This window comes from Lolium perenne, chromosome 2 (assembly GCF_019359855.2).
Source record: "Lolium perenne isolate Kyuss_39 chromosome 2, Kyuss_2.0, whole genome shotgun sequence".
In the NCBI taxonomy this organism is placed as follows: Eukaryota; Viridiplantae; Streptophyta; class Magnoliopsida; order Poales; family Poaceae; genus Lolium; species Lolium perenne.
The window spans coordinates 278035910-278060414 of NC_067245.2; the positions used below are offsets into that span (position 1 = coordinate 278035910).

Consider the following 24505-nt stretch of genomic DNA (forward strand, 5'->3'; position numbering starts at 1 on the left):
TTTACTTGGAGCGTCTGTGTGCTTTTGTTTTTGTTTTTGTTTGAATAAATGCTTGTGTGGGAGAGAGACACGCTCCGCTGGTTCATATGAACACATGTGTTCTTAGCTTTTAGTATTCATGGCGAAGTTTCTTCTTCGTTAAATTGTTATATGGTTGGAATTGGAAAATGCTACATGTAGTAATTTGCTAAAATGTCTTGGATAATGTGATACTTGGCAATTGTTGTGGTCATGTTTAAGCTCTTGCATCATATACTTTGCACCCATTAATGAAGAAATACATAGAGCATGCTAAAATTTGGTTTGCATATTTGGTTTCTCTAAGGTCTAGATAATTTCTAGTATTGAGTTTGAACAACAAGGAAGACGGTGTAGAGTCTTATAATGTTTACAATATGTCTTTTATGTGAGTTTTGCTGCACCGGTTCATCCTTGTGTTTGTTTCAAATAAGCCTTGCTAGCCTAAACCTTGTATCGAGAGAGAATACCTCTCATGCATCCAAAATACTTGAGCCAACCACTATGCCATTTGTGTCCACCATACCTACCTACTACATGGTATTTCTCCGCCATTCCAAAGTAAATTGCTTGAGTGCTACCTTTAAAATTCCATCATTCACCTTTGCAATATATAGCTCATGGGACAAATAGCTTAAAAACTATTGTGGTATTGAATATGTACTTATGCACTTTATCTCTTATTAAGTTGCTTGTTGTGCGATAACCATGTTTCTGGGGACGCCATCAACTATTATTTGTTGAATATCATGTGAGTTGCTATGCATGTTCGTCTTGTCTGAAGTAAGAGAGATCTACCACCTTATGGTTAAGCATGCATATTGTTAGAGAAGAACATTGGGCCGCTAACTAAAGCCATGATTCATGGTGGAAGTTTCAGTTTTGGACATATATCCTCAATCTCATATGAGAAAATTATTAATTGTTGTTACATGCTTATGCATAAAAGAGGAGTCCATTATCTGTTGTCTATGTTGTCCCGGTATGGATGTCTAAGTTGAGAATAATCAATAGCGAGAAATCCAATGCGAGCTTTCTCCTTAGACCTTTGTACAGGCGGCATAGAGGTACCCCTTTGTGACACTTGGTTAAAACATGTGCATTGCAATGATCCGGTAGTCCAAGCTAATTAGGACAAGGTGCGGGCACTATTAGTATACTATGCATGAGGCTTGCAACTTGTAAGATATAATTTACATGATACATATGCTTTATTACTACCGTTGACAAAATTGTTTCTTGTTTTCAAAACCAAAGCTCTAGCACAAATATAGCAATCGATGCTTTTCCTCTATGGAGGACCATTCTTTTACTTTTATTGTTGAGTCAGTTCACCTATTTCTCTCCACCTCAAGAAGCAAACACTTGTGTGAACTGTGCATTGATTCCTACATACTTGCATATTGCACTTATTATATTACTCTATGATGACAATATCCATGAGATATACATGTTACAAGTTGAAAGCAACCGCTGAAACTTAATCTTCCTTTGTGTTGCTTCAATGCTTTTACTATGAATTATTGCTTTATGGGTTAACTCTTATGCAAGACTTATTGATGCTTGTCTTGAAGTACTATTCATGAAAAGTCTTTGCTATATGATTCAATTGTTTACTCATTGCATATACATTGTTTTGACCGCTGCATTCATTACATATGTTTACAATATGATCAAGTTTATGATGGCATGTCACTCCGTAAAATTATCTTTGTTATCGTTTTACCTGCTCGGGACGAGCAGAACTAAGCTTGGGGATGCTGATACGTCTCCGACGTATCGATAATTTCTTATGTTCCATGCCACATTATTGATGATATCTACATGTTTTATGCACACTTTATGTCATATTCATGCATTTTCTGGAACTAACCTATTAACAAGATGCCGAAGTGCCGGTTCTGTTTTACGCTGTTTTTGGTTTCGTAAATCCTAGTAACGAAATATTCTCGGAATCGGACGAAATCAACGCCCAGGTTCCTATTTTGCCCGGAAGCATCCAGAACACACGAGAACCACCAGAGAGGGGGCACTGGGCCCCCAGACCATAGGCCGGCGCGGCCCAGGCCCTGGCCGCGCCGCCCTATAGTGTGGGCACCCCTTCGACCCTCTGACGCTGCCTCTCCGCCTATTTAAAGCCTCCGTCGCGAAAACCCTGATACGTTCGACGAAACCAGAGAAAACCTTCCAGAGCCGCCGCCACCGCGACGCCAAGATCTGGGGGACAGGAGTCTCTGTTCCGGCACGCTGCCGGAACGGGGAAGTGCCCCCCGAAGGCTTCTCCATCGACACCGCTGCCATCTCCACCACCATCTTCATCACCGCTGTTGCTCCCATGAGGAGGGAGTAGTTCTCTATCGAGGCTCGGGGCTGTACCGGTAGCTATGTGGTTAATCTCTCTCCTATGTACTTCAATACAATAATCTCATGAGCTGCTTTACATGATTGAGATCCATATAATGAGCTTTGTATCGCTACTAGTTGTGTGCTACTCATGTGATGTTATTAAAGTAATCTATTCCTCCTGCATGGTGTAAAGGTGACTAGTGTGTGCACCATGTGGTTCTTGTCGTAGGCTATGATCATGATCTCTTGTAGATTGTGGAGTTAATTATCATTATGATAGTATTGATGTGATATATTCCTCCTTCATAGTGTAATGTGGATAGTGCGTGCACTATGTTAGTTCTTGGTTTATTTTGCAATGATCTATTATGCTCTAAGGTTATTTAAATATAAACATTATTGTGGAGCTTGTTAACTCCGGCATTGAGGGTTCGTGTAATCCTACGCAATGTGTTCATCATCCAACAAAAGAGTGTATGTAGCACATATGAGAAAGAGTTATTTATTATGCGATCAATGTTGAGAGTGTCCACTAGTGAAAGTGTAATCCCTAGGCCTTGTTCCTAAATACTGCTATCGCTGCTTGTTTACTGTTTTACTGCGTTACTACTGCTGCAATACTACCACCATCAACTACACGCCAGCAAGCTATTTTCTGGCACCGTTGCTACTGCTTATTCATACCACCTGTATTTCACTATCTCTTCGCCGAACTAGTGCACCTATTAGGTGTGTTGGGGACACAAGAGACTTCTTGCTTTGTGGTTGCAGGGTTGCATGAGAGGGATATCTTTGACCTCTTCCTCCCTGAGTTCGATAAACCTTGGGTGATCCACTTAAGGGAAAACTTGCTGCTGTTCTACAAACCTCTGCTCTTGGAGGCCCAACACTATCTACAGGAAAAGGAGGGGGCGTAGACATCAATGCTTCATAGCATTCCACGGCCGCATGAGTCTCAAAAATAGCTTTCAGCTCATTCATCAACTCATGAGGATCGTGGTGCTCAAAACGTTTTTGAAGATCGGATTCCAGACTGCACAAGATGGCACACTGAACTTGAGAGTACCGAGTTTTCCAAGTCTCGTAAACAGCTTTTACTTCATCGGTTTCAGTTTCTGCAGGAGGGTCACCTAGCGGTGCATCAAGCACATATTGCAGTTTTCCGCCAGAGAGGAAGATCCTCACATGACGGAACCAGTCGGTGAAGTTGCTACCGTTGCTCTTAAGTTTTTCTTTCTCTAGGAACTGGTTAAAATTGATTGGGGACGCCATCTCTACAACATATATTTGCAAAAGTTTAGACTAAGTTTATGATAAATTGAGTTCAAATTTTAACTCAACATAATTAAAAATCTAGGTGAACTCCCACTCAAAACAATATCCCTCGCATTGTCTTAGTGATCACACGAACCAAATCCACCGCACCTAAGTCCGATCATCACGAGACAAGGTGTGATTTCAATGGCGAACACTCAAAGTGTTCATCATATCAACCATATGATTCATGCTCTACCTTTCGGTATCACGTGTTCCGAGACCATGTCTGTACATGCTAGGCTCGTCAAGGCCACCTTAGTATCCGCATGTGCAAAACTGTCTTGCACCCGTTGTATGTACTTGTTGATTCTATCACACCCGATCATCACGAGATGCTTCGAACCGACAAGTCTTGGTAACGGTGCTACTAAGGATGAACACTTTATTATCTTGAGATTTTAGTGAGGGATCATCTTATAATGCTACCGTCGCGATCTAAGCAAAATAAGATGCATAAAAGGATTAACATCACATGCAGTTCATATGTGATATGATATGGCCCTTTTGTCTTTGCGCCTTTGATCTTCATCTCCAAAGCACGGACATGATATCCATCATCTTCGGGCATGATCTCCATCATCGTCGGCGTAGCGTCAAGGTCAATGGCGCCGTCTTCATGATTGTCCTCCATGTAGCAACTATTACAACTACTTTGAAATACTACTCAACATGAAATTTAAAGACAACCATAAGGCTCCTGCCGGTTGCCACAATACAATAATGATCATCTCATACATATTCATCATCACATTATGGCCATATCACATCACCAAACCCTGCAAAAACAAGTTAGACGTCTCTAATTTGGTTTGCATATTTTACGTGGTTTAGGGTTTTCGAGAGAGATCTAATCTACCTACGAACATGAACCACAACGTTGATACTAATGTTTTCAATAGAAGAGTAAATTGAATCTTCACTATAGTAGGAGAGACAGACAAACGCAAAGCCTCTTATGCAATACAAGTTGCATGTCGAACGAGGAACAAGTCTCATGAACGCGATCATGTAAAGTTAGTCCGAGCCGCTTCATCCCACTATGCCACAAAGATGCAAAGTACTCAAACTAAAGATAACAAGAGCATCAACGCCCACAAAACCATTTTGTTCTACTCGTGCAACCATCTATGCATAGACACGGCTCTGATACCACTGCAGGATAACGTTGCATAGAAAACAAAAAAATTCCTACCGCGAACACGCAATCCAAGCCAAGATGCAATCTAGAAGACGGTAGCAACGAGGGGATTATCGAGTCTCACCCTTGAAGAGATTCCAAAGCCTACAAGATGAGGCTCTTGTTGCTGCGGTAGACGTTCACTTGCCGCTTGCAAAAGCGCGTAGAAGATCTTGATCACGATCCCTCCGGCGCCACGAACGGGCAGCACCTCCGTACTCGGTCACACGTTCGGTTGTTGATGAAGACGACGTCCACCTCCCCGTTCTAGCGGGCAGCGGAAGTAGTAGCTCCTCTTGAATCCGGCAGCACGACGGCGTGGTGTCGGTGGTGGTGGAGAACTCCGGCGGAGCTTCGCTAAGCGTGCGGGAGAGAAGGAGGAGCGGGGCGGCTAGGGTTTGGGGAGAGGGGGCGCCGGCCACTCTAGGGTTGCGGCCACCTTGTGGTGTTGGGGTGGCCGGCCCCCTCCCCTTGGCCCTCATTATATAGGTGGAACACCCAAGAGTTGGTCTACAAGTCTTCGAATAAGACCCCAAACCAAAACCTTCCATAACTCATGAAACCTACCCAAGCTAGGACTCCCACTAGAGGTGGGAGTTCCACCTTCCTTGGGAGGGGGTGGCCGGCCCCCCTTGGGGAGTCCACTTGGGACTCCTCCCCCTTAGGGTTGGCCGGCCATGGGAGGTGGAGTCCCACCGGGACTCCGCCTTCCTTGGTGGTTTCTTCCGGACTTTTCTATAACCTTCTAGAACCTTCCATAGAACCTTCCGAATCATTTTAAATCACATAAAATGACATCCTATATATGAATCTTATTCTCCGGACCATTCCGGAACTCCTCGTGATGTCCGGGATCTCATCCGGGACTCTGAACAAATATTCGAACTCCATTCCATATTCAAGTTCTACCATTTCAACATCCAACTTTAAGTGTGTCACCCTACGGTTCGTAAACTATGCGGACATGGTTGAGTACTTAGTCCGACCAATAACCAATAGCGGGATCTGGAGATCCATAATGGCTCCCACATATTCAATGATGACTTTAGTGATCGAATGAACCATTCACATACGATACCAATTCCCTTTGTCACGCGATATTTTACTTGTCCGAGGTTTGATCTTCGGTATCACTCTATACCTTGTTCAACCTCGTCTCCTGACAAGTACTCTTTACTCGTACCGTGGTATGTGGTCTCTTATGAACTTATTCATATGCTTGCAAGACATTAGACGACATTCCACCGAGAGGGCCCAGAGTATATCTATCCGTCATCGGGATGGGCAAATCCCACTGTTGATCCATATGCCTTAACTCATACTTTCCGGATACTTAATCCCACCTTTATAACCACCCATTTACGCAGTGGCGTTTGGTGTAATCAAAGTACCTTTCCGGTATAAGTGATTTACATGATCTCATGGTCATAAGGACTAGGTAACTATGTATCGAAAGCTTATAGCAAATAACTTAATGACGAGATCTTATGCTACGCTTAATTGGGTGTGTCCATTACATCATTCATACAATGATATAACCTTGTTATTAATAACATCCAATGTTCATGATTATGAAACTAATCATCCATTAATCAACAAGCTAGTTAAGAGGCATACTAGGGACTCTTTGTTGTCTAGACATCACACATGTACTAATGTTTCGGTTAATACAATTATAGCATGATATATAAACATTTATCATAAACATAAAGATATAAATAATAACCACTTTATTATTGCCTCTAGGGCATATCTCCTTCACAACGGTCATATTTTGATGGGCTATAAAAGGGACCTTATTCCCCATTGTTCTTAGGGTTTTTAGGCACGTTTTTTACCACCATTATTGACCTTCTTGAGCTTACTTTCCTCTCCCTTCCCTCCTATGATTCTTGCATATTCTTGGGGGATTTGAAAGAGGAGATCTAGATCTACAACCTCCTCCAATCCATTCCTCCTCTAAGTGAGGGGAACTCTTGGGATCTAGATCTTGGAGTCATTTGTTGATTTTCTCCATTATTCTTCCTCTCTAATTCCATCCTAGCATTTGTTGGTTTGGTGGGATTTGAGTGTGAAGGATTTGAACACATTTGGTGTTCTTGCTTGCATTATTGAATAGTTTTGAGCTCTGCACCACGATTAGTTCGAGTGAGAGACCGTGAGCTTGTTACTCTTGGAGGGTGACCTCCTAGTTGGCTTGGTTGGTGTCCCGGTGACCTCTTCATGGAAGGTTGTGAAGGGACCCAGGCTTCTCCTTCGTGGAGCTTGTGAAGTGGTTGTGGAGCTTGCCATCTCCGGAGTGGAGAGAAAACTAGCCATAAGGAAAGGGCTATTCCTTCGTGTGATAGGCTCGGAGAAGAAGGTGAGCCTTCGTGGAGTTGGGAAATCCTTCATGGGATCCCCACCTCTTCAAACGTGACGTACCTTCTTGCAAAGGAATGAAACACGGGAATATATCTTCGTCTCCACGTGCCTTGGTTATTATACCCGAGCTTACTTTCCTTTGTGATAGCTATCTAGCTTGGAGTATTTATCATATCTTGCTATCACTTGTTATTCATATATATATATATATATATATATATATATATTGTGTCTATCTTGCTTAGATCTAATTGTTATTATTGCACTTAGTTGAGCTTAACATATTTAGGATTTGTGCTTGTAAAGTAAACATTAGTTTAATTCCGCATTCTTACAAGTCAAATCCGTAAGAGTTTATAAATCGCCTATTCACCTCCTCTCTAGGCGACATCTGGTCCTTTCAATCCGGAATAAAGAAAAAATACTTCAAGGAAAAGGACCTTATGCTTTTATCGACAACACGTCTTCCAAAGCCATTTCAAGGATGGGCAAATAGGGAAATCACCCATCAGTGACTAGGCCTTTGAAAAACATAAATTTGTTGTTGAATTAAAGGCCATCCAATCATCAAGTCACCAGCCCATTCAATTTATGCACTAGCTAGTTTAATCAAAAGCCCAAACCGATGGAGATAGACATGCCATATATTTTAATACTCCTCCTCATATTTAGGCTATTTTAGTCCTCGGTCATGGGTTCAATGGAGACCGCAAAACCGTTTCCTTAAAACTGGGTTGGCAGGGTCTTAAAGTTAAGACCTCTTCGCTCCGATACTATATTAAATTCATGCACCAACCAACTTAGCGAAAAGTAGAAAATGTGAAAATAAGCTAGACAATATATTTCAACAGTAGGAAATATACTATATTGAATTCATGCCCTGACCACTTAATCAAAAGTAAAAAAAAACTGATAAAAATGAGATAAAAAATATTTCAACAATAGGAAAGGCTATGTTGGGCAGAGATATCTTCATTTATTGCAAAAGAAAATGGGTGTGGCTAAAAGTATCCCCGAGGGAAACATGATTCCGCTCCAACCATAGCAAAATTGAACTACCACCTCTGAATGTGCAGGCAGTTGCCCTGAATTAATCGAAGAGACCTCAAGCAATTGGGTTCCCCTTTGCCCCTGACCATAAACTGAGATGACCCTGGCGCATCCACGGCGGGAAACTTGGAATAACATGGCGATTTGCCATTTGGATGATATGTCAACGATGTGACCCTCTTATTTTTAGACAATTAACAGATGAGAATTGAGATGCGCAGCAAAGATCCCTGCACGAATTTTCCCAATCGTGTGTTTAAAATGGATATACATGTGCAATCTTCATCTGAAATCTGACGGAAGTATAATGGTTTAGCGATGAAACTGAAAGGATTAAGAACAGGAATTGTACATCATGTTTTATCTCTTCTCACTTGTGTATTTACACATATGCATCGACCACCTGCAATCTAAAAGCTACCGCACTTCCCCCGCTCGTTACCGCGTCAAAATCCACGTAACAACCGCACCTACCACTCCAGGAGCACGCACGCCACAGCCGACACTGACTTGATCCGTTGGTGAAACCGCACGCCACAGCCTTCTGACCCATTGTTCTTAGGGTTCTTAGGCACGACTTTTTACACTATTATTGACCTTCTTGAGCTTGTTTGCTCTCCCTTCCCTCCTATGATTCTTGCATATTCTTCGGGGATTTGAAAGAGGAGATCTAGATCTACAACCTCCTCCAATCCATTCCTCCTCTAAGTGAGGGGAACTCTTGGGATCTAGATCTTGGAATCATTTGTTGATTTCCTCCATTGTTCTTCCTCTCTAGTTTTATCCTAGTATTTGTTGCTCTGGTGGGATTTGAGTGTAAAGGATTTGACCACCTTTAGTGTTCTTACTTTGCATCATTTCATAGTGTTGAGCTATCCACCACGATTAGTTCGAGTGAGAGACCGTGAGCTTGTTACTCTTGGAGGGTAGACTCCTAGTTGGCTTGGTTGGTGTCCTGGTGACCTCTTCGTGGAAAGATGTGAAGGGGACGGGCTTCTCCTTCGTGGAGCTTGTGAAGTGGTTGTGGAGCTTGCTATCTCCGGAGTGGATGGACAGCTAGCCATAAGGAAAGGGCTATTCCTTCGTGTGATAGGCTCCGAGAAGAAGGTGAGCCTTCGTGGCGTTGGGAAATCCTTCGTGGGATCCCCACCTCTCCAAACGTGACGTACCTTCTTGCAAAGGAAGGGAACACATGAATACATCTTCGTCTCCGCGTGCCTTGGTTATTTCTTCGAGCTTACTTTTCTTTGTGATAGCCATCTAGTTTGAAGTATTTATCATATCTTGCTATCACTTGTTGTTCATATATATATTGTGCATATCTTACTTAGCTCTAATTGTTATTATTGCACTTAGGTGAGCTTAGCATATTTAGAGTTTGTGCTTGTAAAATAAACGTTGGTTTAATTTCGCATTCTTACAAGCTAAATCCATAAGAGTTTTTAAAACGCATATTCAACCCCCCTCTAGGTGACATCTCGTCATTTCAATCCGGAATAAAGAAAAAATACTTCAAGCAAAAGGACCTTGTGCTTTTATCGTCAACACGTCTTCCAGTGCCATTTCAAGGATGGGAAAATAGGGAAATCACCCATCAGTGACTAGGCCTTTGAAAAACAGAAATTTGTTGTTGAATTAAAGGCCATCCAATCATCAAGTCACCAGCCCATTCAATTTATGCACTAGCTAGTTTAATCAAAAGCCCAAACCGATGGAGATAGACATGCCATATATTTTAACACTCCTTCTCACATTTAGGCTATTTTAGTTCTCGGTCGTGGGTTCGATGGAGGCCGCAAAACCGTTTTCTTAAAACTGGGTTGGTAGGGTCTTAAAGTTAAAACCTCTTGGCTCCGATACTATATTAAATTCATGCACCAACTAACTTAACAAAAAGTGGAAAATCTGAAAATAAGCTAGACAATATATTTCAACAGTAGGAAATATACTATATTGAATTCATGCCCTGACCACTTAATCAAAAGTAAAAAATTGATAAAAATGAGATAAAAAATATTTCAACAATAGGAAAGGCCATGTTGGGCAGAGATATCTTCATTTGTTGCAAAAGAAAATGGGTGTGGCCAAAAGTACCCCCGAGGGAAACATGATTCCGCATTCAATCATAGCAAAATTGAACTACCACCTCTGAATGTGCAGGCAATTGTCCTGAATTAATCGAGGAGACCTCAAGCAATTGGGTTCCCCTTTGCCCCTGACCATAAACCGAGATGACCCTGGCGCATCCACGGTGGGAAACTTGGAATAACATGGCGACTTGCCATTTGGATGATATGTCAACGATGTGACCCTCTTCTTTTTAGAAGATTAACAGATGAGAATTGAGATGCGCAGCAAAGATCCCTGCACGACTTTTCCCAATCGTGTGTTCAAAATGGATATACATGTGCAATCTTGCTCTGAAATCTGACGGAAGTATAATTGGTTAGGCGATGAAACTGAAAGCATTAAGAACAGGAATTGTACAGCATGATTTATCTCTTCTCACTTGTGTATTTACACATATGCATGGACCACCTGCAATCTAAAAGCTACCGCACTTCCCCCGATCGTTACCGTGTCAAAATCCACGTAACAACCGCACCTACCGCTCCAGGAACACGCACGCCACAGCCGACACTGACTTGATCCGTGGGCGAAACCCCTAAGCAAACAGCAGAGCGGGCAACCCCTGTGGCCTCGCCGTCGCCGTCACCGCCGGCCGGAGCGTCGTCAGCTTGTTGGCCGGCGCCCTGCCGAGCACGGAGAGGCGGCCCTTGGAGACCTTCTTGAAGGCGGCGGCATTGCGGCTTGCGAAGCGCCTGCGCTGCGCGTCCTGCAGCCCGACCTCGCAGCTCCGCGACGTCTTGAGGCGCTTGCTGCTAGGCGGCTTGGCCAGGTCCTCCAGCACGCCCACCGCCGCGAGCGACGCGAAGGACTGCGACTTGCCGTCGAAGAACTTGGACAGCCCCCTCCTGCGCGGAAAAAGAAAAGAAAAGAACATGTCAGATCACAGCTTCAAGATCCGTCGAGCTTGTGAAGAAATGCAGCAGGTGTCGAGGAGATCACGTACTTGAGCGGGAGCTGCGCCATGAGCGAGGACATCTCGAAGCTTTCGGTGGAACCCGACGAGCTGGAGCTAGAGGTGGCGTCGTCCTCGAGCTCCTCCCACGACGACGACAACATGGAGTCCGTCGCCGACATCTCGGAGTCGGACGGGCAGCCGATGTCCTCCTCCTGCTCCTCGCAGCTGGCCGCCATCCTCCCGTTGCTCATCGGATACAAGACGTAGGCCTCCATCTCTCAAACGAACAGATCACACGAACGAGTGTAAATGAAAGGTTTGCGATCGATCACGGTTGCTTGGGGGAAGAGGACGGGGGGATCGGGAGCTATAAAGGTACCGGGGGTGGGGAGGATAAGAATGAGGAGTCGTCGTGCTAGTCGAAGTCGAGGGATGCGCGCGGGACGAGATAAAGAACGCAGTTCGTATAGATAGAAGGAAATTAAAACAATTCAGCGCGATGGTTATCTGAGACTCGGTGGAGTGGGTTGATGAGGAGGGAGGGGGATGGGGATAAGGTATCCACGTACTCGCTTGCACGGCTTTGCGAGATGCGACGGGTCTGGGCACTGTGTTGTGTTCCCCTTTCCGCAGGCGTACCGACCATCCCCATCCGGTGGACCCGGGCTATGCTTGCATAGTGGTGGCGTTGCTCGAGTACTCGGCTTTGGCTGCGTGTTTTGGTCGTCCGATCCTTATCTCGTATAGTCAGCGGCTCAGATCAGAGATCGGGTGTAGTTGGATTAAATAAACAGCTTATATTATATCTGTTGAGGATGCTCGGGTTGCTGAGTACTGGATTGCTTGGCATGCTGTGGTTTTGGACGGTGGCAGGAAGTAATACGGCCAGAAGAGAAGATAGGTGTTCTGGATCTCGTCTAATTTAATATTGCTTATCCATTATCTTAATTTATTTTTGCTAAAAGGGATAAATCCCCTCATTTCCATTAATAGAACCACCTGGTAATAACAGGGATTGATTCCTCGAAAGGAAAGTTTCAGCAACAACCTAATGTGCTCCCTTTGTGGTCACTACCAAAAACATGATTTACATATACAAGCACACCATCTTTTCTCGAGAATAATTGTTTAGATTTCTCTCAAGTACAATGTTGCAACTCCATGCGAATGGAAGGCACCCATGCAACAAGTTTAGTTAGCACAAAACACGGGAGATTTTCTGAACCATTAAACCATGCCGCTGGCTTTGCTTTTTTGGTATATGAGAAACGAGATAGTTGCCTTGTATACAAAGCCGGAAGGGGTATCTCTTCAAAAGGCTGTAACTATTTCTCAGGGGATTGAGAACTATCTTCGTTCTTAGGCAGATGATGTCATCGAATCTCAGTTGCAATTCATGTTGCAATTGATGACTAGCACGAATCACGAAGTAAATCAAATGGTGTAGGACTTGATTGAGCATAAACTTAGTTCTCAGCTAGCTCAGAACTAGCAAATCCCCTTCAAAAAGGAGGAAATGGAACTCTACAACATCCATGTTGAAAGGAAACATGATTCATGTTGTCAATTGTATATGCCCTTAGCAAATAAGATCATCATTCAAAAGTGAAAGATCGAGATGTCGCGTAGAGGGGGGGTGAATAGGAAATTAAAAACTCTTACGGATTTGTCTTGTAAGAATGCGGAATTAAACTAACGTTTAGTCTACAAGCACAAACCCTAAATATGCTAAGCTCAACTAAGTGTAACAATAGCAACTAGAGCTAAGCAAGATAGGCACAAGATATATGTAGCACAAGTGATAGCAAGATATATGTACTTCAAGCACGATGGCTATCACAAGGAAAGAGAGCTCGGGTATAGAAATAACCGAGGCACGCGGAGACGAGGATGTATTCCTGTGTTCCCTTCCTTTGCGAGAATGTACGTCACGTTTGGAGGAGTGGAGGTCCCACGAAGGATTCCCCGCGCCACGAAGGCTCACCCTATTCTCCGAACCACACCCACGAAGGATAATGGCCCTTTCCTTATGGTTAGCTTTTCCTCCGCTCCGGAGATGGCAAGCTCCACAACCACTTCACAAGCTCCACGAAGGAGAAGCCCGGTCCCCTTCACAATCTTCCACGAAGAGATCACCGGGGCACCAACCAAGCCAACTAGGAGGTCTCCCTCCAAGAGTAACAAGCTCACGGTCTCTCACTCGAACTAATCGTGGTGGAGAGCTCAACACTATGCAATGATGCAAAGCAAGAACACTAGAGGTGTTCAGTCCTTCACACTCAAATCCCACCCAAACAACAAATGCTAGGATGAGATTGGAGAGGAAGAACAATGGGGAAAGTCAACAAAAGACTCCAAGATCTAGATCCTAAGAGTTCCCCTCACTTAGAGGAGAAATTGATTGGTGGGGATTGTAGATCTAGATCTCCTCTCTCAAATCCTCAAGAATGGGCAAGAAACATGGGAGGAATCAAGGGGGGAGCAAGTTCTTCAAATAGCAACAATGGAGGTGAAGAAGGGGAAGAACTAGTTAGCCCAAGGTGGAAGAAAGGGCTATTTATAGCCCAAGAGCAAATAAAACTGTTGGGGGAAAAAGACAGAGAAAATGGGCAGAAAAATCGGCCCAGCCGGCGGAGCAGCAGCCGGATAGGCCAGCGTGCAGCCCGGCCGGACCGGTTCCCAGGCCGGATGGGGAGGGTGGGCCGTGTGGAGGGGAAAAGCCCAGCCGGGGCAAGCCGGCTGCTCCCACCGCGCGTGGGCCGCGCGTGCTCTGTGCGGCAGATAGGTGTGGGCCGCACGGGGGAGCAGGGGGCACCGGCCATGGTGTGGGCCGCGCGGGGGAAGGCAGCCTAGGCCGGATGAGGGGAGGCGGGCCGCGCGAGGGCGAAGCCCAGCCGGCAAGGTGGCCGGTCAGACCGAGGCCACCGCCGGCGGGCCGATCGGCGGCCGGTCCCTGGGCCGGTCCGGGCTAGGATGCCCCTAGTACACCGCCCGGTCGGCGTGAGCGCCCGGGCCGGTTTCGGCCGGCGGGCCGGCGTGGTGGCCCAAGAGACTGCCTCGGCCGGCCGCCCTTCCCCTTTTTTTCTTTTCTTTTTTTTCTTTTCTTCTTTTTCCTTTTTCTTTAATAACTAATGCTCCCGAACTCCGATTGACATGAAATCAATTTTGTTGGAAATATGGAGACTCCTCACAGAACATTTTAGATGATTTTAGAGAGGGAGTCTCCCACCGTCAAGAAACGGTGAAGACGTCCAAACTCGAAAACGCAATAGAAGATGCATGCGGATTCCGTTTTCGATGAACTTGGGCTTGTTGTAAAGCTAGCAACAAGCTCAAGAACCTCACACAGAAAAATACCAAGAAGCAATAAGGATATGCAAAGTATGCAAAGGATTGAGCTCCCTAAGACGATGTGATCAAGTTACCCAACCGAAAGCCCCTCTTGATAGTGCGGCTATCTATCCTATAATCTGGTCTCCCAACAACCACCTTGAGACCGGTAAAAGAAAAACCTATCAAGGTCATACCTTTGCCTTGCGCATCTCGCTTGATCTTGATGATAACACGTCAAGCTCTACACAAGCCGGAATGCTTCACTTGATCAATGTTGCTTCGTGAAGACTCACAAATGCTGCCCCATACACCATGATGGGAAAGCACTATTGATGCATGATACGTCTCCGACGTATCGATAATTTCTTATGTTCCATGCCACATTATTGATGTTATCTACATGTTTTATGCACACTTTATGTCATATTCGTGCATTTTCTGGAACTAACCTATTAACAAGATGCCGAAGTGCCGATTGTCGTTTTCTTGTTTTTGGTTTAGAAATCCTAGTAAGGAAATATTCTCGGAATTGGACGAAATCAAAGCCCAGGGCCTATTTTCTCACGAAGCTTCCAAAAGTCCGAAGGAGAGACGAAGAGGGGCCACGGAGGGGCCACACTATAGGCGGCGCGGCCCCTTGGCCGCGCGGCCCGTGGTGTGGGGCCCCGTGCCGCCTCTTGACCTGCCCTTCCGCCTATAAAAAGTCTCCGTGACGAAACCCCCGCATCGAGAGCCACGATACGGAAAACCTTCCAGAGACGCCGCCGCCGCCGATCCCATCTCGGGGGATCCAGGAGATCGCCTCCGGCACCCTGCCGGAGAGGGGAATCATCTCCCGGAGGACTCTACGCCGCCATGGTCGCCTCCGGTGTGATGTGTGAGTAGTCTACCCCTGGACTATGGGTCCATAGCAGTAGCTAGATGGTTGTCTTCTCCCCATTGTGCTATCATTGTCGGATCTTGTGAGCTGCCTAACATGATCAAGATCATCTATCTGTAATTCTATATGTTGCGTTTGTTGGGATCCGATGAATAGAGAATACTTGTTATGTTGATTATCAAAGTTATGCTATGTGTTGTTTATGATCTTGCATGCTCTCCGTTACTAGTAGATGCTCTGGCCAAGTAGATGCTTGTAACTCCAAGAGGGAGTACTTATGCTCGATAGTGGGTTCATGCCCGCATTGACACACAGGACATGTGAGAAAGTTCTAAGGTTGTGTTGTGCTGTTGCCACTAGGGATAAAACATTAGTGCTATGTTCAAGGATGTAGTCACTAGTTAGAGTACGCAACATACTTAAGGCATTTGTCTGTTGTGAGAAACTTACTACTGGTAGGGGTTCGGATGATAACCTGATGGTGGACTTTTTAGGCATAGAAGCTGTTGGATGACGGTCTAGGTACTTTGTCGTAATGCCCAATTAAATCTCACTATACTCATCATGATATGTATGTGCATGGTCATGCTCTCTTTATTTGTCAATTGCCCAACTGTAATTTGTTCACCCAACATGCTGTTCGTCTTATGGGAGAGACACCTCTAGTGAACTGTGGACCCCGGTCCAATTCTCTTTCTTGAAATACAATCATCTTGCAATACTTGTTCTACTATTTTCTGCAAACAATCATCTTCCACACAATACGGTTAACTCTTTGTTACAGCAAGCCGGTGAGATTGACAACCTCACTGTTTCGTTGGGGCAAAGTACTTTGGTTGTGTTGTGCAGGTTCCACGTTGGCGCCGGAATCCCTGGTGTTGCGCCGCACTACATCCCGCCGCCATCAACCTTCAACGTGCTTCTTGGCTCCTCTGGTTCGATAAACCTTGGTTTCTTTACGAGGGAAAACTTGCTGCTGTGCGCATCATACCTTCCTCTTGGGGTTGCCCAACGAACGTGTGAAATACACGCCATCAAGCTCTTTTTCCGGCGCCGTTGCCGGGAGATCAAGACACGCTGCAAGGGGAGTCTCCACTTCTCAATCTCTTTACTTTGTTTTTGTCTTGCTTAGTTTTATTTACTACTTTGTTTGCTGCACTAAATCAAAATACAAAAAAATTAGTTGCTAGTTTTACTTTACTTGCTATCTTGTTTACTATATCAAAAACACAAAAAAATTAGTTTACTTGCATTTACTTTATCCAGTTTGATTTATTGTCTTGCACTCTATATTAAAATACAAAAAAAATTAGTTACTTTTGTTACCATGTCTAGCTCTGAACCTGTTACTTCTTCGCCTGAAGAATTAGTCTTCACTTTTAAACAAGGGGATGAGGAGAGTTTTAAGGATGCTTGGTCTAGAATTTTTACTTCTTATCGTAAAACTGAACCTCAAATGACTCTAAGTTTGCTCCTCGGTAATTTTTATTTTGGTCTTATGGTTCGCTATAGATATGCTTTGGATACTTTAGTGGGAGGAGATTTCCTTCATTGCAAAGGGGATCAAGCTTTTAATGCCATAAAGAAGTTGGTTGCATCACATGATTCAGCTAATAACTTTGATTCAGTCCTCACTAGCATTTATAATAGATTAAATAATCTTGAGATAAGTACATCTCGCTTGAATGATAATTATTGCCACGTTCGTAATCGTCTTGAACAAGTTTTAGTGAACTCTAAACTCTCAATGTGGGATCCTGCTGTTAAAATTGTCATCGGTGATCGAACTCTCCATGCCTACTGTGATATTATGTATGAATTTTGCCTTATGCCTGAAAGTATTTATAAATATTTGAAACTTTGGGGAGTCGAGGAAGGAGGAGAAGAAATAACTCTCATTGATAACTCTACTATAATTCCTAAAGGAATAGCCGCAGGTGTGCATACAACCATTCTTGGAAGAACAATATCCATTGATTATCTTGTTGTTGAAACAGAAAAACTCACACTCGGAAGATCCCTGCTGAAACTATTGGGAGCAGTCATTGATGTTGGAGAAGGCACTCTGAAATTCACCTCTATACCGGGGGAAACTCATACTTATCTCATTGAGCAGCGCTCTCATGTTAAAGTTTATATGGCACAACTTGCATACTCAATCATAATAGTCTCCTCATAATCATTGATAACTTGCAAAGTTATATTCATTCAGATAAAACTTGTACTAAACAAGGAAAAATAAAGACATGATGAAGCAAATCACAATATAATGGTTTGATCACAACTACTCAAATGCTTGCTTGAGATGGAGGGAAATAGGTTTACTGACTCAACATAAAGTAAAAGACAGGCCCTTCGCAGAGGGAAGCAGGGATTAAATCATGTGCTAGAGCTTTTTCAGTTTTGAAATCATATAAAGAGAATAAAAGTAGTATTTTGAGAGGTGTTTGTTGTTGTCAACGACTGGTAGCGGGTACTCTAACCCCCTTGCCAGACAACCTTCAAAGAGCGGATCCCATTTTATTTTTATTTTGTGTGGCACTCCTTCCAACCTTTCTTTCACAAACCATGGCTAACCGAATCCTTCGGGTGCCTGCCAACAATCTCATACCATGAAGGAGTGCCTTTTTATTTTGGTTTTATTATGATGATGACACTCCCCCCAACCTTTGCTTACACAAGCCATGGCTAATCGAATCCTTCGGGTGCCGTCCATCAATCACATACCATGGAGGAGTGTCTATTTAGTTTAATTAATTTGGGACTGGGAATCCCATTGCCAGCTCTTTTTGCAAAATTATTGGATAAGCGGATGAAGCCACTAGTCCATTGGTGAATGTTGCCCAACAAGATTGAAAGATAAAACACCACATACTTCCTCATGAGCTATAAAACATTGACACAAATAAGAGATAGTATATTTTGAATTATTTAAAGGTAGCACATGAAGTATTTACTTGGAATGGCAGAAAATACCATGTAGTAGGTAGATATGGTGGACACAAATGGCATAGGTTTGGGTTAAGGTTTGGATGCACGAGAAGTATTCCCTCTCAAGTCTGAGTCTTTGGCTAGCAAGGTTAATTAGCAAGCATAAGAGTCGAAAGAAACAAACAAATATACATGTGATAGAAACAATCATGCATCTTCCTTATAAGCACAAACAATTTTAACTTCAGAATAATAAGCTATGAGCTAACAAGAAAGAAAGACAATGAAACAACTACATGTATTTCTCTTTTCTACTTAAACCTCAAAGTGTTGTTGCTATTGACCAATGCTAAGTTTGCCAAAACCAAATAGATTTATTCAATGCTCCCAAAGTGATACCAATACTAACAACAAGGTAAATCATATAGCAGAGATTGCAAACTAAAATAAGATGTGCAATATGTAAATGATAAGACTTCTCATTAATATTCCATAACGATAACTCACACCAAGGGATACATAGACAACCAACTAAAGGAGAGATACTTCCAAACTGCAACCCATCTTGTATGATAACTTCCCTACTCATGATATGACACTACTTGACAATAAAAAGTAAAAGGTAGTGATGATGTGATACCGCGGCACTCCCCCAAGCTTGGAACAGACCAAGGGGATGCCAATACCGATGATGAATTACTCCTGCGGCGATGGTGGTGATGAACTCCCGTCATCAAACTTCCAAGGAAGAGGCTCGCCATCAAGAAACGACATCTTGGTCTCGGGAATCCTGAAACTAGCAGCACGGCTTATGTATTTAAACCTGTTTTCATACTCACGCTTACGATTACGAACGTCATAGAGTTGTGCTTGGAGCTTGTTGGTGGTGTCGTGAAGTGAGAGGATGTCGCCCCAAAGCTTTGCGCTTTCCTTCTCATGTTCAGCAATGAGTTCGGACACAATCTGTGGAAGATATCCACCTCACGCTCAGCCATCTTCTTGTATTTGAAAACCTCTTGTTCTAGCTTCTCCATCCTGTCTTCCAAGCTTCCTTCTCCTTTAGGACCTGGACATCCTTGATCTGCGGTTCTCCTTCAACGAGCAGCAACTCCTTGGGGTGCATCCTCAGGCTCCTCCATGTACAAGTTGCCAACATCCTTGCAGAGCTGTCCTTCGGAGTTTCCGATGAAGACATGATGGCTCTAGATCCGAAGCAAATCCCGGCGAAACAGCTCGAAACAAAACACGTCGAGAAAACGATATACGGGCGTCCGGGGGTCCGGGGGATTATATAGCAAAAAATTTCACGACAAAGGAAAGTACCGAGATCGAACCGTAGTCGGAAAGGGGCGACGAGGCGGCGGACCATAGGGCGGCGCGGGCCCGAGCCAGCCGCGCCGGCCTATGGTGGCACGCCCTCGTGCGTCTTTTCCACTCCGTTTCGATCTCGTAATTTTTCATATTTTCCAAAAACAGCAAAAATATTGTTCGGAAAGAAAATTGCGAACTTGTTCTTACCAGGCCTGTTACCTATTCAAAGTCGAGTTAAGTGACTGTCAATTTGTCCTTTGATGAAAGCTTCCGGTGTTTCCACTCGAATGATATCAACATCAACATTATAAGAATCACCTGAGATATAATGCTTGAGTCTTTGTCCATTCACCACTTGCATAGCATTGCCTTGGAGAGAGCTAATTTTAATTGCTCCTGAACGATACACCTCCTCGACAACATATGGTCCTTCCCATTTCGAGAGTAATTTCCCTGCAAAGAATCTGAGACGAGACCGATACAATAGGACTTTATCCCCAATATTAAATTCTCTTTTGATAATCCTTCTATCATGCCATTTTTTAACTTTCTCTTTAAAGAGTTTAGCATTTTCATAAGCTTCACTTCTCCATTCATCTAGAGAACTCAATTGCAACAGCCTCTTATTACCGGCAAGTTTAGGATCTTTATTTAATTCTCTAACAGCCCAATAAGCTTTGTGCTCTAGTTCTAAAGGTAAATGACAAGCTTTCCCATAAACCATTTTATAAGGTGACATTCCCATGGGATTTTTATAAGCAGTTCTATAAGCCCAAAGTGCATCCTTCAATTTACTAGCCCAATTCTTTCTAGTTTTATTAACAGTCTTTTGCAAGATAGATTTAATCTCTCTATTTGATAGTTCTACTTGCCCACTAGTTTGAGGATGATAAGGGGAAGCAATTCTATGATTAATACCATATTTAGCAAGAGTTTTTCTAAAACCACCATGAATAAAATGAGAACCTCCATCAGTTATAATGTATCTAGGAACTCCAAATCTAGGAAAAATAATATCTAAAAGCATTCTTAAAGAGGTCTCACCATCAGCACTTTTTGTAGGTATGGCTTCCACCCATTTAGTAACATAATCAACAGCAACAAGTATATGAGTGTTACCTTCTGAAGAGGGAAAAGGTCCCATGAAGTCAAATCCCCAACAATCGAACGGTTCAATAACAAGAGTATAATTCATAGGCATTTCATTGCGTCTGGAGATATTACCAACCCTTTGGCATTCATCACAAGATAAAATAAACTTCCTTGCATCTTTGAAGAGAGTTGGCCAATAAAAACCTGATTGTAGAACCTTTTGAGCGGTTCTTTCTCCGGCGTGATGTCCTCCATAAGCACTACCATGACATTTACTCAATATCTCTTGTTGTTCATATTCGGGAACACATCTTCGTAGAATACCATCCACTCCTTCTTTATATAAGTGTGGGTCATCCCAGAAATAATGCCTCAAGTCATAAAAGAATTTCCTCCTCTGCTGAGTTGAAAAGGTTGGAGGCAAGTACTTGGAAACAATAAAGTTAGCATAATCAGCATACCAAGGACTGTCTCGCGAACTCACCTTTATTGCAGCCAATTGTTCATTTGGAAAACTATCATTAACAGGAACAGGATCATAAGCAATATTTTCCAATCTAGACAAATTATCAAAGAACAGGATTATCAGCACCTTTCCTATCTACAATATGTAAATCAAATTCTTGCAACAGAAGTACCCATCTAATAAGCCTTGGCTTAGCATCTTTCTTTTGCATAAGGTATCTGATTGCAGCATGATCAATATGAATAGTAACTTTTGAATCAATAATATAAGACCTAAACTTATCACAAGCAAAGACTACAGCTAACAATTCCTTTTCAGTAGTAGCATAATTTCTTTGAGCAGCATCAAGAGTTTTACTAGCATAATGAATAACATTCAGTTTTTTATTTACCCGCTGTCCAAGAACAGCGCCTACAGCAAAATCACTAGCATCACACATAATTTCAAATGGTAAGTTCCAATCAGGAGGTTCAACTATAGGAGCAGTTGTTAAGGCTTTCTTAAGAGTTTCAAAAGCTTCCTTACAATCATCATCAAAAACAAAAGGTACATCTTTTTGAAGAAGATTAGTAAGAGGTTTTGAAATCTTGGATAAATCTTTAATAAACCTCCTATAAAACCCAGCATGACCAAGAACACTACAAATACCTTTAACATCCCTAGGATAGGGCATCTTCTCAATTGCTTCAACTTTAGCTCTATCAACTTCAATACCTCTCTCGGAAATTTTATGTCCCAATACAATTCCTTCATTAACCATAAAGTGGCATTTCTCCCAATTAAGAACAAGGTTAGTTTCTTCACATCTCTGCAAAACTTTATCAAGGTTCCGCAAGCAATTATCAAAAGAATTCCCATAGACAGAGAAATCATCCATGAATACCTCTACAATACTCTCGCAAAAACCATGAAAAATAGCAGACATGCATCTTTGAAAAGTAGCAGGAGCATTACATAAACCAAAAGGCATACGTCTATAAGCATAAGTTCCATAGGGACAAGTGAAAGTGGTTTTCTCTTGATCCTTAGTTTTAACAGCAATTTGTGAAAATCCAGAATAACCATCAAGAAAACAAAAATGAGTATTTTTAGATAACCTTTCTAACATTTGATCAATAAAAGGCAAAGGGTAATGATCTTTTTTAGTAACCTTATTAACTTTTCGATAATCAATGCACATTCTATAACCTACAACTACTCTTTGAGGTATGAGCTCATCATTATCATTAGGCACAACAGTCATTCCTCCTTTTTTAGGAACACAATGCACATAACTAACCCATCTACTATCAGCAATAGGATATATAATACCAGCTTCAAGAAGTCTCAATACCTCATTTCTTACCACATCCTTCATCTTAGGAATTAGACGACGCTGAGGTTCAACAACAGGCTTCGCATCTTCTTCCATATTGATGGCGTGTTGGCAAATAGAGGGAGAAATCCCCTTCAAGTCATCAAGAGTGTAGCCAATAGCACCTCGGTGTTTCTTCAATATTTCCAATAACCTTTCTTCTTCAAACTCTGTAAGCTTAGAACTAATAATAACAGGATATATTTTCTTATCATCAATATGAGCATATTTAAGATTATCAGGCAAAGGTTTTAAATCAAAGACAGGATCTTCCTTTGGTGGCGGTGTTGTACCCAGATCTTCCACCGGTAAATCATGCTTAAGAATAGGTTGGCGGAGAAAAATTTCCTCAAGCTCATCTCTTTCTTTCCTAAAAACTTCACTCTCGCTATTCTCCAAATGTTGCTGCAAAGGATTATTAGGAACAAGAACAATAGATGCACACTGTTCCATTTTAAAATCATTACTAGGCAAATCAGCTTTATAAGGAGTTTTGGTGAATTTAGAGAAGTTAAACTCATATGATTCACCAGCAAATTTAGTCAAAATTTTCTCTTTCTTGCAATCTATAATAGCTCCACAAGTATTTAGAAAAGGTCTACCAAAAATGATAGGACAATAATCACTAGCAGCAGAACCAAGTACCAAAAAGTCAGCAGGATATTTAATCTTACCACATAGAACTTCCACATCTCGAACAATACCAATTGGAGAAATAGTTTCTCTATTAGCCAGCTGAATAACCACATCAATATCTTCAAGTTCACAAGAACCAATTTCGTGCATAATCTCCGTATAAAGCTCATAAGGAATAGCACTAATACTTGCACCAATATCACATAAACCATAATAACAATGATCACCAATTCTAACAGATAGCATAGGAACACTAGCTTGCTTGGGTTTATTAGGATGTGAAACAATATTAGAAGCATCTTCACAGAAAACAATATGACCTTCTTCCAAATTTTCAGTCACAAGATCTTTAACTATTGCAACAGCAGGTTCAACTTTTATTTGTTCATCAGGTTCTATAGGTTTCTTTTCACTTTTATGAACCGCACTATTTATAACAGAGTACTCCTTCATCTTAGCAGGGAAAGGAGTTTTTTCAATATAAGCTTTAGGAATAACATGATCAATAGTTTTAACTACAACGCATTTATTAATAGATGAATCAATTTTATCTTTATACGGTTCATGATACTTATCAAAATTCTTCTTAGGCAATTCATAATGAGAGGCAAAAGCTTTATAAAGATTTGCAGCAACTTGAGAATCAAGACCATAAGTAGCACTCATATTACGAAATTTATCAGTATCCATAAAAGCTTCAATGCATTTGTAATCGTAATTTATACCTGATTCTCTATCTTTGTCGATCTCCCATCCTTCAGTATTTTCCTGGATCCGATTGAGAAGGTCCCTTTTAAACTCTTCCTTATTGCGCGTGAATGATCCAGAACAAGAAGTATCCAGCAAGGTCTTGTCTTCAAAAGAAAGTCTTGCATAGAAATTATCAATAATAACATTACCAGGGAGCTCATGAATGGGGCATTTGAGCATTAAAGACTTCAATCTCCCCCAAGCTTGGGCAATACTCTCTCCATCATGAGGCCAAAAATTATATGCGATTCCGATCCTTGTGAATTTCACTTGGAGGATAGAACTTAGAATAAAACCGGGGCACAATATCATTCCATTCAAGAGAATCCCCATTATCCAGTAATTTATACCAATGCGCCGCTTTACCAGACAGCGATATAGAGAATAGTTTCTTCCTCACTTCATCCATAGCAATACCTGCACACTTGAATAAACCGCATAATTCATGCAAGAAC

General features: G+C 42.5%; 1 protein-coding gene across 1 annotated transcript; it reads right to left on the reverse strand.

The window, feature by feature from the left end:
- Nucleotides 1–10700: 10700 nt before the first annotated feature.
- LOC127336475 (uncharacterized) lies at nt 10701–11815 on the reverse strand. The gene is made up of 2 exons (XM_051363292.2): nt 11346–11815; nt 10701–11247 (listed from the first exon to the last, which is right to left on the reverse strand). Exons 1-2 carry the CDS (start codon nt 11570–11572, stop codon nt 10938–10940), a joined length of 537 nt encoding a protein of 178 aa, XP_051219252.1. The 5' UTR covers nt 11573–11815; the 3' UTR covers nt 10701–10937.
- Between the last annotated feature and the right edge of the window lie 12690 nt (nt 11816–24505).

Bases quoted from the DNA above. Each gene is read 5' to 3' on its own strand.
- LOC127336475 (XM_051363292.2), bottom strand. From the start codon at position 11,572: ATGGAGGCCTACGTCTTGTATCCGATGAGCAACGGGAGGATGGCGGCC. The intron at 11,248-11,345 runs GTACGTGATCTC...TTTTCCGCGCAG, and splicing joins ATGGCGCAGCTCCCGCTCAA to GAGGGGGCTGTCCAAGTTCT.